The sequence below is a fragment of the Leptonychotes weddellii genome, chromosome 5 (assembly GCF_054177405.1).
Source record: "Leptonychotes weddellii isolate Sample4059 chromosome 5, ASM5417740v2, whole genome shotgun sequence".
Classification (NCBI taxonomy): domain Eukaryota; kingdom Metazoa; phylum Chordata; class Mammalia; order Carnivora; family Phocidae; genus Leptonychotes; species Leptonychotes weddellii.
In genome coordinates, this window is record NC_138373.1 from 72,376,573 (window position 1) to 72,395,260 (window position 18,688).

General features: G+C 50.7%; 2 protein-coding genes across 8 annotated transcripts; both read right to left on the minus strand.

Annotated features, from left to right (window-relative positions):
* Nucleotides 1-879: 879 nt before the first annotated feature.
* On the minus strand, nucleotides 880-10,116 carry ACRBP (acrosin binding protein). The gene is made up of 10 exons (XM_006737833.3): nucleotides 9,302-10,116; nucleotides 8,781-8,999; nucleotides 8,504-8,598; nucleotides 7,878-7,995; nucleotides 6,585-7,029; nucleotides 5,968-6,100; nucleotides 3,340-3,519; nucleotides 3,051-3,218; nucleotides 1,804-1,887; nucleotides 880-1,216 (listed from the first exon to the last, which is right to left on the minus strand). The coding sequence occupies exons 1-10, from the start codon at nucleotides 9,342-9,344 to the stop codon at nucleotides 1,094-1,096; spliced, it is 1,608 nt and encodes a 535-aa protein (XP_006737896.1). The 5' UTR covers nucleotides 9,345-10,116; the 3' UTR covers nucleotides 880-1,093.
* Nucleotides 10,117-10,333: 217 nt separating this feature from the next.
* ING4 (inhibitor of growth family member 4) lies at nucleotides 10,334-17,346 on the minus strand. Of its 7 annotated transcripts, XM_081821118.1 has the most exons (9): nucleotides 17,246-17,264; nucleotides 14,223-14,294; nucleotides 13,629-13,726; nucleotides 12,350-12,516; nucleotides 12,055-12,169; nucleotides 11,798-11,906; nucleotides 11,413-11,560; nucleotides 11,093-11,154; nucleotides 10,334-10,981 (listed from the first exon to the last, which is right to left on the minus strand). In XM_081821118.1, exons 4-9 carry the CDS (start codon nucleotides 12,476-12,478, stop codon nucleotides 10,942-10,944), a joined length of 603 nt encoding a protein of 200 aa, XP_081677244.1. In that variant the 5' UTR covers nucleotides 12,479-12,516; nucleotides 13,629-13,726; nucleotides 14,223-14,294; nucleotides 17,246-17,264; the 3' UTR covers nucleotides 10,334-10,941. The 7 variants fall into 7 exon arrangements, with proteins under 7 accessions (XP_081677244.1, XP_006737900.1, XP_081677242.1 ...); XM_006737837.3 differs by lacking the exon at nucleotides 13,629-13,726 and having other exon boundaries at nucleotides 11,798-11,903; nucleotides 12,064-12,169; nucleotides 17,246-17,346; XM_081821116.1 differs by lacking the exon at nucleotides 13,629-13,726 and having other exon boundaries at nucleotides 12,064-12,169; nucleotides 17,246-17,346.
* Between the last annotated feature and the right edge of the window lie 1,342 nt (nucleotides 17,347-18,688).

Sequence of the window (18,688 nt, forward strand, 5' to 3'; positions counted from 1 at the left end):
AACAAGGCTGGGCATGTTGTCCATGCCCAATACACAAAAACAACTTAAAATTTTTTGAGTGTAGGTGAAAAAGGATATTGTGGTCAAATAAGTCTGAGAAACACTACGCTGAACAGGTTTCTCTATGACAGGACTTCTCATGGTCTTTACCATGCCATTAGAAGATTGACCATGTGTTCATAAGTGAAGCTGGGTGAAGGGTGTACGGGGTGCTTTATACTATTCTATTTTTGTGCGAGTTTGAACTTTTCCATAAAAGACAAGTGTTTTTGTTTTTAATGCTGTTAATCACCGTGTACCTGTAGGAGGAGAGACTGTACGGTTTCCTGAACATATGTGTCCCTAGAACACATTTTGGGAGATCCCAAGTTATTAACGGCCAATGCTGGAGTCACACCTCAACGTATGTTGTCAAGATGTGACTACCTCAAAGTTCAGATCATCTGGCCCATCACTGGATGTCAAATCAAGGGTTTCCTGAGCTCCAGGTCCCGGATGTCTCCTCCCTTCTGATGAACTGCAAGTTCTGCCCTACTTCCCTGGGGTTATTCCCCCCATCCCCGGGACATGATCTCAGGCAGGCTCTGGCCTTTATCCTCCAGAGGGACAATCTTATACTCATCTGAAGTCACGGGCTTCAGAAATGAAGACACACGCCCTCATGGCCCACACAATCCCTAAGACCCCAGCCATGGCCTTCTTCAATCCAACCTCCAGATTCCTTAGGTCTCCTGGCAGTTGGCTACTTCCCTGAGTACAATTCATGAGGTCCTTTCATCTTCAGACGGATCCATAAATCCCAGCGGTTGGAGTGTTGATTCCCAGGGGGCAGGATGGCAGTGCTGAGTATGGGATCATAACCAAAGTAGGCCACACAGGTTGAAAATAAACACTTTATGCAAAGACATCCTTTAAGGTGGGTGGCGTTCCCATCATGGGCCTCTCTGGGACTGCTGCCCCAACCCAAGGAAAGTTAGTAGGGGCCAGGTAAGAGACCCATAAGGGGCAGCCAGGAAGCAAACTGACAGATGGGGTCTAAGAGCAATGGAATGTGGGAAGGTCGGGCTGGGGTGGAGACAGTATGGACCCCAGCTCATCCAGCTTGGCCTAGAGTCAGGGTGCTGAATTCCTGGCTCCATCGAAGCACAAGGTCCTCACTTTTGGCCTGGCTCAAGACGCTGTAAGTCTCGTTCTGCAGACATCTCATCCGGGACACCTACACAGGGATCGGGGACACACAGTCTGTGTCACAGTCCAGGGGACAGAGGCGTGGAGGTGGGGAAGTGGCATTAGTCCCGCAGGAACCAGAGGCGAGCGGGGACGGGCACAGGGCAGTCGGAGGAAAGAGGAAACAGATGTGGGTTTTTAAGGCTGCAAGACACACCAAGTAGCCCAACCTCTCCTTTAAGAAGCGAGGAGGCTGAGGATGGAGAAGGAAGTGACTTATTCCAGACCCCTTGGTGAGTAAGAGTCCAGACCTCAATATCCAATGCCCAACCCAGCTAGGCATTCTTGCTGTGTTGCCCCGAGGGCCCTCTCCTTTTATTTGCACATCCCTCCTGGACACCCCCCCCCGCCCCCCGCAACCTCTGCCTTGGAGGGCCTCGCTTACTCCAAGACAGGAGTGGGTGGGAGAGAGGGCTCTGGTGGAGGCCTCAGCCCAGAGAGGCAAGCTGGGAACTGTTTTCACCCCTGTTGCTCAGAGCAGAGTGGGGTGTGTGTGTGTGCACTCAGAATAGACCCTCCTGTGGTGACCGATTGAAGGGCTGAGGGGAGAAGGAGGGGGCGGGGTGAGGGGCTTACCTTCCGGTCCCGGCTTCTCATCAGGCACTGTTGGCTTTTGAAGGCACAGTAGTTTGGGTACTGTACATAGTCTGTGTCACAAATCTAAGCCAGGAGCCAGGAATGGGGAGGTGCGGAGACATCAGAAGCCTTCTAAGATGCCAGTCTTCCAGAGAGAGCCCATAATGGCCAAACCAGGGCCATGGGTAGAGCCTTGAGAACCAGACCTTCCACACCCAGGGTGCCCCCTTCTCTGAGGAATAGGCCTCTGTCCCCTGTGCCTTTCCTGTCCCACCCTCAGTCACAGTTCGGTGCTGAACAGAAGCCGGGAGGCGGAGAATTAAGTGGCTGCCCTGCTGGTCAGCTTGCTGGGAAAGTTGCTGAGGAATAGGGAATGGGGAAGGGGCCCCAATCAGGGGTCCAATCTCAGGGAGCCTTCTAGTGATGGTTAAGTGAGGGAGAGGGTAGAAGAATCTCTAATGTATGACCTTGGGTGAATCACTTCCCTCTGTGGATCTCACCTCCCCATCTATAAATCCAGGGGAGGAGGAGGGATGATCTCTGAGACCCTTTCTAGGGTCTACCACTCCTCAGGCCCAGGGATAAGAGCTGGGCAGGGGCCCCTCATCTCAGCTACCAACCCTTTCTTAAGCTGCCCCAGCTTTTCCTGGCCTTGACTTTTCCTGCTAAACCACAGGAGGGAGGGGCCTGGCTGTCCATCAACAACTAGTAGCTCCACAGGGGAGGTCACTCTGGGGAGAGAGGGAGCAAAGTTGATTCCACTGAGCAGAGAAAGTGCTGGAACCGTAGGGCAAGGAGCCCGCCAGACTGAAGCAGGGCAGCACTGGGTCACAGGTCCATGACACCTTGGGCATCCCCTCATCATTGGTTGTAAAGGTGAGTCTAACTTTGGGCCAGTGTGGGAAGTGACTTGACCAAAGCCCCTCAGCAGGGACCCTGAAGAGCTGGGATCAGAACCTCTGTCTCCTGCCTCCCAGTCCTGTGCTCTCCCGGCCCCTCTGCCCCTCTGATTCCTACTCCTTTCACAAACACAATCCTGCTCGCTCTTTTTTTTTTTTTTTTTTTTTTGAGAGGGGGTGGGGGGTGGAAGGGTGTCTATTGGAAAAGAGGCAGGAGGCTCAGTGAGGACTGGTCCCCCAGAAGCCAGAGGCCTAGCCCCCTTGCACATCTTAGGGCTACTTAGAGCAAGGAACTGGAAGGAATGGGGACAACTGGGGTAGGGTTGAGCTTTGGGTAAAGGCTCTGACCTTGGTGGGGAAATCCCCATCCTGGAAGCTAAGGAATTCCGTCTGGAGCCAGCCGGACACCCGAATATCTTCACAGCCCTTGGTGGCCAGCCGGGCGCACCAGAAGTCCATGCGGAGCCCACCATACATATCCAGCCCGTAGAAGCGGCCTGATGTTGGGGTTCCTACCTGTGGCACAGGGGACAGGGGAGAGGTGCACGCCCCTGCCCCCCTGCAGACTTCCCTTCCCACTGCCCTTTCCTTCCTGGAGCCTGAGGCCTCCCCCACTGCAGGCTGCCCGGCTAGGTACCTGGGTACCGATGGACATGCTCTGGGCTATGAGCAAGGGGCTGATGAAGGGTGTTTTGTGCGAGTTGTCACACAGCTGTCGCTGCAGGACCGCCTCCGAGTGGCACTGTTCCAGCTTCAGAGAGCAGAAGTCACAGAGGGCACAGGTGGCTGTGTGTCGCCGCCCAAGGCTGTCACAGACCTGGGGCAGGAGTGTGGTTGACAGACTGAGGCTGAGACACTTCCAGCCCTGCAGCACTGTCCCTGCAGAATGTCTTCCCATTAAGGCTCTTCAAGGCTTCTCTGGCTTTCCTCCCTGACCTCTCCCCAAAGGCTCCTCCAGGACCTCTGCTCAGTGTTCTAACTCTTCACCTTCTTCCTGCTGTGTCTACTCCCAGGTAACCTTCACCTTTCTGCAGGCAACACCCAAATCATATCATCCGTTCCGATCCCTTTCCTGAGCTCCAAATCCTCACTGCCAAGTACCTGACAGATGTCTACCACCAGGTGACCTACAATCACTCCTTTTTTTTTTTTTTAAGGAATTTATTTATTTATTTGAGAGAGAGAGCTCACACAAGAAGTGGGGAGGGGCAGAGGGAGAGGGAGAAGCAGATTCCCCACTGAGCAGGGAGCCCGACTCGGGACTCGATCCCAGGACCCTGAGATCATGACCTGAGCCGAAGGCAGACGCTTAACGAACTGAGCCACCCAGGTGCCCCCGATTTTTTTTTTTTTAAGATTTGCAATCACTCCTTAGACTCTGAAAAGGACTCATGACCTTCTCTTTCCCCCTCTCTGCTAATGATAATGCTAATATCTACACAGTCGACACAGTGCTAAGCACCATGGCCATAAACACTCTCGTCTCAGTTAGCCTTCACCAGAGCCCTATGCTAAACTAGGTACTAGAAACATCTCCATTTGACTGATGAGGAAACGGGCTCAGTTGAGGCCGAGTGATCTGCTCAGAACCACGTGTCTAATAGATGGTGGAGCTCTATTCTGCTAACTCCCAAACCTACACTCTACCCAAGAACCCAGGTCCAAAACCTCCAAGTTCTTGGAAGACATTCTTCAGAGCGGAGTTACCCATCTCCTAGCTGGGAGCTGCGCCCTGACTGGGCTTCCTCCGCATTGTAGGCTGGGGCTTGCTAACCAGCATGTCCCATTCATGCCATCCTCCCCCTTCACGTGTGGGTACACACGTCACAGTGCACGGAATCTCTTATGTCACCTTGCTTACTCCTCACACCAGCACGTAAGGGAGCATCATCATGTCCTTGACTCAAATTGTTATCGGGTTAGCGCTTCCTACCAAGTTCAATACAAATGCTTCAGGCCGCTGTTTGAGATTTTTCACCTTAGGCCCCTTCCTATCTCTCCTGCCACTCTGCTCCGGGTAAAAATGGGCTCCCGACTGGTCCCTTAACCAAACCCCGATATCCAGGGAGCTCTCCATGACTCCTGAACTTCCTACCCTAAAAAAAAAAAAAAAAAAGTCTCAGGGGGCACCTGGGTGGCTCAGGTGGTTAAGCGTCTGCCTTCGGCTCAGGTCATGATCTCAGGGTCCTGGGATCGAGTCCCACATGGGGCTCTCCTTTCAGCGGCGAGTCTGCTTCTCCTTCTGCCCCGCCCCCCCATGCTCTCCCTCAAATAAATAAATAAAATCTTAAAAAGAAAAGTCTCTCTCCAACACCTACTGCGCACTTCTTTTATAATGCTACTGAATCCCTCATGCTTTCAGACCCCTTAAGGGCGGGAGCAGTATGCTCATTCTTGGTGCCCCACTATTCCCTCTAACAGGAACCTCTACCAAGCCCCTTCTTTTGCCTGCGTAACGTCTTTCATCTTCAGGTCTCTGTTTTAAACATTGGTTCCTCTAAGAATTCTCTGATCCTCCCAAACATGGACCATGGGGTGCCCCACCTGCTGCGTCTGGACTATGTACTTATCCATGGCTGCATTTATCCATCACACTATTCTGCCTATTTCCTCATCTGTCTCTCCCACTAGAGTCTAAGAAGACTGGATCTATTTTACCCATCACCAACATCTCGAGTACCTAGTACAGAGTTGGTACGCTATACTAAAAAACCAATTATTTAACTTGCTCGTTGGCCATCCTCTGGGCCTGGCACTATGCAATATTGAACAAATGGATGAATGGAGGGCATGCTCACTCTTTACAAGTGCTTACTAACTTGTCTTATTTGAAAGCCTACAGAATATCTTCCTGGGAATAGGATTCGCTCGGTGCTGAGGGCACACTGAGACTGGGATCTCTCTACAGATCCTTGGAACGGGATCTATGGCCCCCCTGGAAAGGAGAGCTGCATCCAAGGCAAAGCCAAGTATTGAAGATGGTGAACTAGCTCAGGAGATAACTCAAGCCTAACAGCTCAGAGAGATGAAGACTGAACTCTGGACTGGAAAGGATTCCAGACTAGGTCTTGGGCCTTTTTCCTTTAAGGTGAGCCGGAGATGTCCTCCTAAAGAAAGATTCTCATTCAGAGAGAATGTCTCTCCAGTGATGCCTTGTGCTTTCTGTATCCCTGCCTTTCCCCCCTCACTCTCAAGGCCCAGTCTAGTGCCGGGCGCAGAGGATGGCCAAAGAGCATGTATCCATTAAACAGCATTGCAGGCATACCGGCTTCCCGAAGCCAAGGAGCTCCTCCTCTATGTACTGCCAGGCCCTGGCTGTGGGGGTTATGGTGCAGGTGTTCTCCACAATCGAGTAGCATAGCACCAACAATGCCTCTATGTGGGGCATCTGCAGGAGGCTGCAAGAAGACAGCGTTGGCTGGTGGGCATGGCCGGAGGGCTGGGGCAGAAAGCCACATCCACTCTTCCCCCACCCCTCCTTGGTGTCTGGCCTTGGTCACACACATTCAGCATGCTGATGGGGCTTTAGAGGCCTCCAGGCCTACTGCCTCCTTTCACAGATGAGGAACTGAGAAACAGAAAGGGAAGTAATCCTCCTCAAAGCTGCAGTGCTAATCAGAGGCAGAGACAAGACCAGAACCCAGGCCCAGGTCCAGGGCCCATACCATCCCATCACACAGAGCAAGGGCATCTAGGACAGTGCTTAAGGCAGTGATGGAGACAGAAGAGGTGAGGCAAACAGCTGCTAGGTGCGCCTGAAGCCCAAGCAGGTCTGAGTGGGTCTTGGAAGCCGAGGCTGGGTAAGGGAGCTTCTCCTTCCCAAAAAAGGCAGCAGCGGGGATAGGGTGGTGGCCGGGGTGTGTAGGTCAGAACAGCCTGTACCTGTCACGGGTTGGCTTTTTCCAGACGGGTTCTTCATCATACAGATCATTCATTTCATCCATTTCCTGGGCTGATCGGATGAGCTCCTGGATGTTCTCCATCATCATAGGAGTGGACTCCACTTCCCGGACTCGGGGAGTGAAGGAGAAAGGGTTGGAAGACACAAATTCAGACTGGAACTTGAGCTCTGGGTCTGTCTGCAGCCCAGCCATTGACTCCAGTCCCTCCTCTGCCCCCTGTCCTTCCTCTTGCTTTCCCTCCTCCTCCAGCTCCTCTTCTTGCTCTTCTTGCTCCTGGCCCTGCTCCTGCTTATGCTCCTGGCCCTGCTCCTGCTTGCGCTCCTGCCCCTGCTCCTGGCCCCCCAGGGACAGGGAGGACTGTAGCAGCTCCTCCACGTTGTTGTTAAGCCTCTCGGGCCAGGGCTGGAAGGCCTGTCGTTCTGTGGCTGCAGAAGGGTTTGGGAAGGACCGAGAAAGAAAATGGGAAGGAAGAGTCAGCCTTCTGGCCCCTGAGAGGGACACACACAGAAACACAAAGGCACAGGAAAGCAGCCTAAATGACATTCACACAGCCGAGCATAAAAGACACGGGGAAGACTACGAGTATGAAAATAAAAGAAAAATTGCCATGGCAATTATGGCAACTGTGGTTCTCCTTTCCACCTCCCCGACAAGTGCTCCTCTTCCCTAGCTCCCACCTCAAATCCCACCTTTTGTCCCTCTCACTTAGGAAACACCAAAGACGCTGAATAGCGAGCAACGAATCCTTTCTAGAGTGAAGATGGCGGCTTATAAAAGTCCCAGAGGATGGGCGCCTGGGTGGCTCAGTTGGTTAAGCAACTGCCTTCGGCTCAGGTCATGATCCTGGAGTCCCTGGATCGAGTCCCGCATCGGGCTCCCTGCTCGGCAGGGAGCCTGCTTCTCCCTCTGACCCTCCCCCCTCTCATGTGCTCTCTCTCTCTCATTCTCTCTGTCTCAAATAAATAAATAAAATCTTTAAAAAAAAAAAAAAGTCCCAGAGGACTTCCAGACGCAGGAATGTTTGGGGGAGCTGGGAAAAGTGAATTTTTCCTAGAATTGTAAGCAATGTCAGAAGATACTCCTGGACGGGAAAGCCCCACCTTGTATTCATAAAAAGCAGTCTCCAGCCTTATGTAACCATTCTGCCAGCCCCCCACTCCCCAGCCCTGCTCAACATTCTTCCCCATTCCCTACCACCGATGCCTTAACTCCTGGGCTCTGGGATTTGTGGAAGGGCTTGCAGGTAGCCTCCCAGGTACTGGCAGGGTCTCACCTGTGACATGAGATGAGAGGAGGGAGGTCATCGTGGTGGGAGGGACATCAGAAGAACTGTCAATCTCCTTGAGAGTGTTAGGTGAGAGGATTGAGACTGGTTGGGAGCACCGGACCCTCTGCAAGAAGAGAAGGACAGTGGGCATGCATTTCCCATAGGGCAGACTTCTACTCCAGCGTCCAGCTCAGTCCTTTTCTGGCATGTCTCCTCTCTCACAGTTGCTGGGCAGGGATGAAGGGATATGGTCCCTGGTGGAACCCTCTAAATCTGAGAAAGGGTTCCCCTGTGAGATAAGACTCGGTGTCTGGGCCACATCTCTTCCTTCACTCTTGTGTTTGACTTGAAAGAAATCACTCAAGTATTAGAAGAAAGGGGAGGCCTTGTCCCTTTGCCTCTTCTCTGCCCTCTTCCCTACTTTCCTTGCAGGAACAAGACTATTCCGACAGTCTGGACACCCAAGGTGAGACTGTACTCCTACGTACTCTGAGTAAAGGATTGGCAAAGTGGCAGGGAGGGAAGATCTCAGGATGGCCCTCCTGGAGCCCTTCTTCAACACCTCACCTCCCCGGCCCCCAACTCCCCCGTGGTCCTCAGACACCAGATCCAACCTTTGTCCCCGGCCTCACCTTGGCGTAGTAGAGGTGGTTGGAGCAACGATACTGAGTAAATTGGCAGAAGGACTCAAACCAGGAGGCATAAGGGAGGTCGGAGCAGACAGCGCCTGAGAATGGGCAGGGGTGGAGAAGGTGAACACACACAAGGGGGAACCTCTCTCCCCGAGGGGGAGGGGGCAGTGGGCTCCTTGGGTATGCAGAGTGGAGAATATGGCCCCAGGCTAAGGAGCCGGCCATACTCCTCCCCTCTCAAGCGAGCACCGGGCTGCCCCACCAGTCTGGCCCTCACCGTCTGGCACCAAGCCGTGATTTTCGTATTGGTCCAGCTGGACGAGGGTGGGGTTCCGGCAGCCGTGCGTTGCCCGGAGACGGCAGGTAGTCTCTGCTTTCCAGGTTGGGGTCAGCAGTGCGAAGAAGCGTTCATATTCGGTGGGAGAGAGAGGGCTGCCTGGGGTGGAGGCCGAAATTGAATCCTGGGCTGGGGCAGGTGTCAGAAGCAGGAGCAGCCCTGCGGGGCAGGGAAACAAACGGATGGATGGACCGAACTCCAAAACCCGCCTCAGGCCCTGGACAGACTCGCAAACGGGCCCCGTGGAAATCAGCAACTGGGGGATGTCTGGCCGGCGATCCCCGCGGATCAGGGTGAGGAGATTCCAGGGGCAGAGGGTAGGGTCTGAGCCCAGAAGCTAGGGAGCAAACCCAACGTGACAACCCTGAGAAAGCGTTTCAAAACCTTATAACAAGGGCGCTTGGGAGGTGGAGGACTGAACCCCGGGAGAAAGACTGCTCGAGTAGGCGGGAACCTCTCACCCTCGAGGAGTGAGAGAAGGAAGCCGGCGGCTAGCTTCCTCATGGCCCCAGTCGATCCGCCCGCGTTTCCCGGACCAAAGCGGCCTCTAACGGGCCAAGGCAGAGAGAGCCGGCGGGCGCGGGCTTGCCGATGGGGGAGTAGAAGGTGCGGCCCCGACGTCACAAAGGGCGGGGGGCGGGGCCGCGGAAACCGCAGCGCGCTCTGGGGGTCACCGCGCCTGCCCGGTGGGGGGGGGGGAAGGGTGTAAGGGTTCTCACGTGTGTCATATTCCACCCCCGGAGGATAATGACGGCAAAAGCCATCACGGACTCAGTACCTTCGACGGAATAGGCCCCGTGCTGTTCTTTGTATGTATCACCTTATTGCATTCCCGAGGTAATCCTACAAAGTGGGTACTGTTATCCCTGCATTACAGATGACAAAACCGGGGTCTGGAGAACCAATCTGCCTAATGGGTGGTGAGGCCTAGATGGGAATGTAGGCGGGGTTCTAGGGCAGGCAGGGATGGAGTGTACAGAACAAAGTCAGCCTACCTGGGTAGGAACTAGAGGGAGCCTCCAGGTAAGAAATGAGCCAAAGGGGGAAGCAAGCCGGGTTCGGGTGAGGAGGTGCTCAGGTGTAAGGATGGTTCAGTCTAAGGACGGGGTTTCCAAATGGGAGGTGAGCAAGACAACCCATCGGCATAGGGGCAAAATGTTTTTCCGTTTTGTGTTTAAAATAAGAAATCAAGCTAATAGTATAATAGTACATGCATAAAACACACATACACGTTTATTGGAAATTAAGTGAAAGATGTTTTATGGAGAAAAGATGCAGAATTTTAAAAGTCTGGGAAAGCCCCAGGCTGCAGCACTTCCCCTCCCCGCCGCACCCCTTCCCAAGGTGAGAAGTTGTGGATTCTGGTGCAGAGGTACCGCTTCTGGTTTCATGCCTTGTTCTACTTCCTCCCACCTCTAATCCAACCCAGAGGATGCAAACAAAATGTTTAGCACACGTACTGAAATACGGTCTCTACAATAAACACAGCAGGCCAACATGGATAGCTTTTATTCACCTACTCAAATTCCTTTACACATGTGTATGTGCATTCCACCTTGCCCCCTCTCCCACTCACAAGGCCAGGATGAATCCTCTTGGCACAGAGGAAGGGGTGCCCCTTCAACTAAGGCCACAGCCCAGATGCTCTGGGGGATCCCCTACCTCGGAAAAAGCAGGAAGAGAACAAAGAGAGTTTATCACACCAGAGCACCCCCACAGGGGGAGGGAATCAGGAGGGCAGGGGAGTGCCCCCATGCTACTGCCCCAGTCCTTGAATACAAAGCAAGGGGAGTGAAGAGGACCATCCCTTGGAAATACAGCACCAACCTCAGCACAGAGGCAAAAGGACAGTGGGCAAGACCACTTCCCTCTGAGGGGGGCAGGCTGAATGAGAGTACAGATGGTTAGCGGCTGCGGCACCCCTCCCTACCAGGGTTTGGATGCAGCCTCAGCACCAGGAGTGGGGAGAGGGGAGGAGAAGGGATGACTACACTGTGCCATCCACTCTCCCGGAGCCCCCGGGCCCCAGCACAGGCTTTCCTCTCCCCACTAGCCCAGGTCCAGGGATGTAGAAGAAACCGTGGGAATCCAAGGCCCCTATCTATTTCTTCTTGCGTTCCTGGGAGCAGCGTGGGCAGAACCTAGAGAGGAACGTGATAGAGAGAGGTAGAAGGAGAAAGTGAGTGAGAGGGAGTGCCCTCCTCCACGCAGCTCAGGGGCAGCCCCGCGCCTGCCGCAACTCTCTCACTCACCACTTCCCCCGAGGCTTGGTCGTCAGCCCCACACAGGCAAAGTGGAACCACTCGATGGAACACTGAAAAGGAGGAAGATGGAAGAAGCAGAAGTCAGGGGCCCAGGTGGAGCAGAGGAAAGAAAAGAAGTTTCCTCCACAGATTCCTCAGAAGTGTTCCCGTATTCCGTCCCTTTGGAGAAATCTTGGAGGTCCCAAGGCCAACCAACTCCACCTTCCTGTTATTCTGGAGTCCCACTATTCAACCGTTTCTTCCCCTCTTGTACCCGCTCCCTCGTGGCCCCCAGAACCCCATCTGGAGGCAAAACGGTTGGTTCTCACATCAGGGTTGTCACAGCCAATCATCTCTCCATAGGAGACCTGGTGACAAAGGCAATAGGTGGGTTCGTTGGGATCCACAGGCATATCCAACACATCAGAGGGGTGGACACTGCCAAAGGTCACTGAGGGCATCCCATACTCAGGACTTCTGCATGCCGAGAGGAAGAGAACGTGTCATCTGCAGAAAGGGAAGCTAGAAAGGTGGTAGAAAGACATCCTGGAGGGGCAAGTGATTTGTGGCGTCTCTTTTCTATCCAGCAAATACCACAATGACAAGAAGTTACTGGCACAGAAGATGGAGAGTGGCTAGGGGCAGTGTGGGGTGGGAGTGCGGGGCAGGAGAAAAAAATACACTGTGTGGCAAAGCGCCCCCTTGTACACTCACGTGCGCACAAGTTTCAACTTCTTTTGGGCAGCTTTGGGAGCTTCTTCATCTGAGTTTTTCCCTTTGGAACGAGCACGGGCAGCTTTCTTCTCCTTTTGGGTCCGGCCTTCTAGGAAAGAGGGGGAAAGCCAGAAGGCAGGGAGACGGAAAGATGGGTTAAGTCTTCCTGCTCGAGCCCCTCCCCCGTAGCCGAAGTGTGGCAGCTTCTCCCTCGGCACCCCCCCCCGCCCCCTCTCAAGCCCCGCCCCCCTCCTCACTCTTTTTGCCTTTGCTGGAAGAGCTGTCATAGTCACTGGACTCAATCTGCTTCTCCTTCAAATCAGCCTCGAAACGGGCCAGGTCTGTGTCCAGTCGCCGAATGTGTTTGTCCACCTAGGTGCAAGAAAGGAAAAGAGAGAGCTACAAGGCTGGTTTGGGCAAAAAGAAAATAAGGCTAAGGCACATTCTGTGTATCTCCCAGACCCAAAACAGATCCCCACACAGCTGAAGGAGGGGTCTAGGACCCCAAGGATTAGATGGGAGGTAGGTGGGGAGCCGTGAACAGGGCCATACCATCTCATAGGTCTGCATGGCAAGCTGCACCTTGTCGTCACCAAATTCCTTGCACTTGCCATAGGCTTCCTGGATCTGTTTGAGAAGGGCCAATTTTTCCTCGGAGCTCAGGCTGCGGGCGCTACTCATATACTCAGTGGCCAACTTGTCAATTTCAGCCTTCAGGTCTACAACAGAGACAGAGGCCGGGTCACAAAGGCCCCTGAGTGGCTAGGTGAAACACACTTCTTCCTCTTGTTTCTTGGACCTTTTCCATTGACCAGCATCATAACCTTCGAACTAAAATGCCCTGAAAGTTCACAGGTACTGTGCCATTTACTCAAGTAATGCAACATATTGACAGTATTTGTTTTAAAGGTGCCTTCAGGCGAACTGAAGTTAGTGAAAAATAAGGAGGGAGCCTTTGCACACCGCACTAATACGAAGTATATTTTTGTTGGTGTCCGCAGATGCTTCTTTGCAGGGCTTGCTGCTTCTTGAACCATGAATCTTGTCTCACAGGCTTCCTGATTTCTTGTCTCAAAAAACATTCCACAACAGCTCTGAGTGCTGCGAAGCGGCTGGGTCATCTGCTGCGGCCGCCTTCCAGGTCTGTACATCTGTGACTCATCATTTAAAACTAGGCCCTAGTTCATTTATGTAACAGTTCTTCTACCCTACTTTGCTCATCGTCTGCAACCTGCTCGTATTTCCCGTCACTTTTTCTCTGTTTGTTCATCTTAGACATTGCTCCGAACATTTTAATATTGGAAGGCTGGCGGTGTCCCCAGACACTGAGACTGTAGATGCCTACCGCCTACTATTTGGTAGGACTCATATAAAATGTCGATGAAAAGAGACAAAAGAGTGACTGTAACGTGGTGCAGCGACAGACAACTGGAAGGATCTGTGTGCACACTATGTTTGTGCCCCCTTTCATGGGAGGAAGCTGGAAATGCATGTAGTTTGATAATGTCCCAACCGGTCTTTCTGTGCATGAACTCAAGAGTAGGGACTGTGATACAAAGGAAGCAAGCTAGTTCTCAGCATCCGCCAGGCAGTTCTCGGGGCCGGGGGTGGGGTGGGGTGGTGTCCTACATCCAGGATTTTACATGATGTTCACCTTTTCATGAGTAAACTTACCCAGAGTAACTGAAATCACAGCTTTAGGTATTCTAACACCAGCTTGTCACATCCTTGAGCATGGCTACATAAGGATGGAAGGTAAGACCTATATATCCTTCAGCAGGTATGGGGCATGGCTCCAACAGATGACATCTTTGCCCTTGAAGAGACCAACCTGACCACTGTAGTGTAGCCTCAGGCTCCAAGTGAATGCCTCAATGCAGCCAGATTTGCTCAACATCCAAGGAAGGCCACAGATGGTATCTAGTGCTTCTGTAAGGTTGAAGAATACAGTGTAGAGATCCTGTTGTTAATTGCTGCTCTTCCTTCTTTTTTTTTTTCTTTCTCTCTCTCTCTTTTTTTTTTTTAAGAACTTCTCTACCAACATGACTTGCGGTCTACAGCCACATTGAATTTTGTGATACAACATTAACAATCCAGCAGAGTAGAAACATCCTAGTCTTCCTATAGATATATTGAATACAGAGAACAGAAACGATTCTAGAGTTGACTTCTTTTTGAATTCTTGCAGATATAAAGAACAGAGCATCTTTGAGTTCTTGAGGCATTGCTGCAATACTCTATTATGGAAACGCTGATCTAGAAATGCAGATCCTCACTGCTCTCCTTTTAAGAATTGCAAGAGAGTAAAAAAGAGAGAGAAGCCACAGTTCTCCAGATCAGACCAGATGATATGGTAACACCAAACAGAAAAAAGAAATGATCATACACACTCATTATACACCCAAACTCCTTACTCTGTACATACCCTCTGTTCTTTGGTCCAGGTCCCTCATGAGCTGAAAGTTTCTCTGCAGTTCAAAGGGGAGGTTTTCAATACCTAGGGAGAAGAAGAAAAAGAATCACTGCACTTCATAGGCCTTACAGCTGCTTTTAAAGCACAGATCCAAAAGGGGACTCAGTTTCCCCTCCCTGGAACAGCTGGATTAACCCAGAACAGCTGGATTAACCCAGAACAGCAGTCATCATTCCTTTTTCAGTGGAGGCTGTGTCTGCATCTCTCCACAACTAACTTTGCCATCTCTTCACAGCTTTCCCACCATTTGCCCCTTCAGTGACCTTACTCTATCAATCAGCCCCTCCTTTCCCTTGATTCCCTTCAAGCTCCTTGCCCTCAATCCAAATACCCACGTGGTATCCTCCACTATCACTCACACACACACACACACACACACACACTTCCAATCTGCTCTCTGTAACGTAGTCAGAATATTCTCTTAAAAAATGCAAATCTCATCAAGTCACCCTCCTGCTTTATAACCGTCTGGTAACTTCCTATCACACAATTCCTATTCATATTTTGTACTTTCTGGCCCATGCTCGCCTTACTCCAGCCTTGATTCAGGTCAGTCCCCCTTTGTGCTCGGTCTGCCCTGATCAGACTGGCCTTCTCTTGAGTGCCCCCCAACTTTGCTGGGGCTCGTACTGCTACCCAGCTTTCCACGTGCTGCTTTCTCTGTCCGGAATGACTGCTTGTTCTTCATCCCACCCCCACCATACTTCTTAGCCTACTAAACTGCTGTTCATTCTTCAAAGTTCAGCTCAACTCTGACTTCTCCAGACTCCAAGTGCCCTGGATGATGCCGTCAAGTTATTCTAGCTCTACCCTTTCGGGCACTTACCCAACTGCAATTAAATAATTAATTGTGTAACCAGTTATTTGGTATCTCTCGCCCTAGCCCTCCAGAAGGACTGGACACGTCTGTCTTCTCACTTATTTTGCTATGACTTGTGTACAGAGGGTCTTCAATAAATACTTGAATAAATGCACATATAACTTAAGTCTCTCCATAAAAGAAAAATCTCTTCCCATGACTCCATTTCAAACTTTTAAAATACCTCCACTGCTTTAAACTATAACGTCAGGTCTGCCATCCCCAGTTTACTGAGATTACTTTAAGTCACCAGTGACTTACCAAAACAAATGATCTGTTATTAGTCCTATCTTAAAAAATATGTCTGCAGCAGTTGGCACCATCTTCTTTCCTTCAGTAACTTTCTTCCTCTTAGGATTCTAAATCTCATCATATACTTTCTGATAATTCCAACAGTGATGTTTCTTTAGCCTGTCCCTTAAATGTTAATGTTTTCTTTCTTTTTTTTTTTTTTTTAAGATTTTATTTATTTGACAGAGAGAGAGAGTGAGAGAGGGAACACAGCAGGGGGAGTGGGAGAGGGAGAAGCAGGCTTCCCGCCAAGCAGGAGGTCCGATGCGGGGCACGATCCCGGGACCCTGGGATCATGACCTGAGCCGAAGGCAGACGCTTAATGACTGAGCCACCCAGGCGCCCCTGTTTTCTTAAGATTATACTTTAATCCTCTCATTTTCCCACTTTCCTTATATTCCCTGAATGATCTTGACCTCATTCACTCTCATACAATTACCATGCCTATGCTTAAGTTTAAAATTGAATTAGGTATATTGCTGTTACTCCTGATTCCCTATCTTGCTGATGGTATCATATCCACCTCACTTCCCAAGCAGGAAATCAGAGTCACCTTAGATTCTTCTTTCTCTCTCAACTACCCAGTCATTCAATCAGTGCTGTCCTTTTAGCTCCTAAAGACTTCTGTCACTCTCTGAGACCTGAACTTATCATACATCAGTTGTTTTCCCTTATTAAAACCTATTTTTAAAATCTGTTGGTTCTTCGCTATCTAAAGTGCAAGCCTCTTAGGCTGACTTAAAAGACCTTGCACAATCTAGCCCCAGCCTTTCTCCAGCCTCACTTCCCAATCTTCCACCTTAGAGTCCTATCTATCAAGCACTCTGACTTCACCTTTCCTTGACCTGCCACAAATCCACCATAATACCTTTGCTGATGCCTTCTCCAACCAGAAATTTCCTTTCCTTCTCCACACTGGCAAATAAACACTCAGGTTTCAAAATTCTATTCAAAGATCACATCCTCTGGTAAAGCTTTACCTACATCCCCAGGGAATTAGCCCCTCTTTCTCCAGTGCTACCAACTGTCCTTTTAATGTATTTCTATTATTTCATTTGTCACAGTTTTATAATTATTTATTAGCAGAATCTGTTTCCTCCTAGACTATGAGCACTTGAGGGCACGGTCTGTGTCTTACTCATTTTGGTATCTCCGCAGTACCTGCCATTATGTCTGACCCAGAGCAGGGCCTCAATAAATGAATGGATGACTCCCAACACTAAGACAAATAAATGTAAGCGCATAAGGCTGACAGGCTTTGTGAAGGGGTGGGTAACACAAATGGCATAAACACAACACCAGATTTCCATTCGATAGGAATTGGATCTTTACTCCAAGAAGAGAAGGTTCCAGTTTTACTACCTGACAGTGGTCACTCACAACCCGCGATCCCCATGAGAAACCGCTTCTCAGAAACAACTGAGCGGAGGAGCTGCGAGCAGGTCTTTGTCGCTGCTCCAAATAGCAGTGGGTGATATACTAAAACGACCGATCCTAAACGATTGTCGGGGGGGGGGTGAATATCCTGAGGCTGGAGACCCTGGAGATGGGCTCGGCAAATACCTTCCCAGCTCTGCCCATTAGCCCTACAAGAGACATCCCCTCAGCCCTACCGTGCAGCCCCTCCCTCGTCTACACCCAAAGCCAGGCCCCGACCCTGCTGCCCCGCCCCCTCTTTCTTCACACCCTCCAATATTTTCTCTCACGGAACCCCTTCACAATTGTGACTTTTTGACCACCGGGACTTCGGGGCCGTACAGCTCCTCAGCCCCGATCCCCCCCGCCACTCTATGACCCCTGACCCCCTCCTCCAGCCTGCTCTTACTGTCCAGATAATGTTCCAAATACATCCCCGCAGCCATCTTGAAGCAAAACAAAGCAACTTCCGATCCGCCCCGGAAGTGACTGAAACGCAACAGGCGCTGAAGCTATTATCCTTGGGTTGGAGCCTTTCCGCCCTTAAAAGGAGAGCTTCCGCCCTCAGTAAATTATTCGCCGGGACACATCCGCCCGACGTTGAAACTTTCCTTTTTGCGTAGGTAGCCGGGGCGGCCCGTGCCGAGGTGTCTTGAGGTGGCTTTAGCACGCTTCCGCCCTTACTGAGACCCCAGTACGCGACCGAAGCAGGCATGACGTCACTGCGGGTCGCCATTTTGCATTCCCTATCAAAAATTTTTTTTTTTTTCCCTCCAAAACCAGGATGTGCGGTAATGAGGGGCAAAAAAACCCCCTTGTCTCTTTAGGATAGTATTCCATAAATATACCTTTTCAGCGACTGGGGACTCTGCTCCTTTTTGCAGGATATGAATCTAGTGACCAGAGCAGGTCCTGGCTGAATCAAGACTTTCTTCAAGGGAGCTAGTTTCTTAACGAAGTTAGGAAGGCGTAGCTGGTGTTGCGAGATTTAAACCCTCCGCACTTCTTTTCAATCGCACGAACATCGGCTCCCCAGGATTATTTTTTAACTTGGAAAGAAATCATTATTTATAAACTGTACTTATAAATACAAAGACTTACACAATAAAGCTGTAATTCTTCACAGTTGTCAAGGTTCCTGTCCTTTTCACACTCGAATACATTCTCACGTATAAAATGACAGTATTTTTGGCCTTGCCCCTTGTTTTTATCCCCCCCCCTTTTTTTGTTTTCCAGTTTGTATGTGACTAGCACCATGATTCTGAAAGGATTGGAGCACGGAGCTCTGTCACAAGTGGGCCAGCTGTCATCCTAGTCAGCTACAGTATAATGAGGACTCTACATCAAGATGGAAACCAATCAAGTGCATGACAGACTGCCACCACACTGCGGAAACAACTCAAAGCCCATAACCTTAATAGTGGTGTTAGTAAGAGAGTGTTTTGGAGACTGTTGTCCCCCGCACCCCCAACTCACACATTCGTGATAATTATCAATGCCACAGGGCAGCGTTTTTAATGAAAGATTTTCAGTCACCTAATTTAGACCAAATATGTGAAGAAGGGTAAGATGAAACCTTAGGTTTACTACTGAGCAAGTGGTAAGATACAGCAGTTGGATCTAGAAGACTTCACTCGAAGTGTCATGCCCCTGGATAACAATTTTATTCTGGTGCTTATGTCCTTCTCTATAAATTGAGACTAGTAGTACCTACCTCATAGAGTTCTTGCTATGATTGAGTGAATCCTTAAAAAGAGTAGATTCTGGTTTTAATAGCTGTGGTGAAGATAGAGCAGCCAGGACATTTTCAGCAATTGGCGAGAGCAGCGGAAAGAAGTATTCAGGAAGCTAG

What these genes read in the sequence shown, in the direction of transcription:
- ACRBP (XM_006737833.3), bottom strand. Translation starts at nt 9,344, where the DNA reads ATGAGGAAGCTAGCCGCCGGCTTCCTTCTCTCACTCCTCGAGG. An exon ending in ACCACCTCTACTACGCCAAG is followed by an intron (nt 7,996 to 8,503) that starts GTGAGGCCGGGG and finishes CTCTTCTTGCAG; the next exon opens with AGGGTCCGGTGCTCCCAACC. An exon ending in CCTCTCATCTCATGTCACAG is followed by an intron (nt 7,030 to 7,877) that starts GTGAGACCCTGC and finishes ACCCTTCTGCAG; the next exon opens with CCACAGAACGACAGGCCTTC.
- ING4 (XM_006737834.3), bottom strand. Translation starts at nt 17,282, where the DNA reads ATGGCTGCGGGGATGTATTTGGAACATTATCTGGACA. An exon ending in AAGTTGAAACTTGTGCGCAC is followed by an intron (nt 11,561 to 11,797) that starts GTGAGTGTACAA and finishes CTCGGCATGCAG; the next exon opens with AAGTCCTGAGTATGGGATGC. An exon ending in TTGGCTGTGACAACCCTGAT is followed by an intron (nt 11,155 to 11,412) that starts GTGAGAACCAAC and finishes CCTCCTTTTCAG; the next exon opens with TGTTCCATCGAGTGGTTCCA.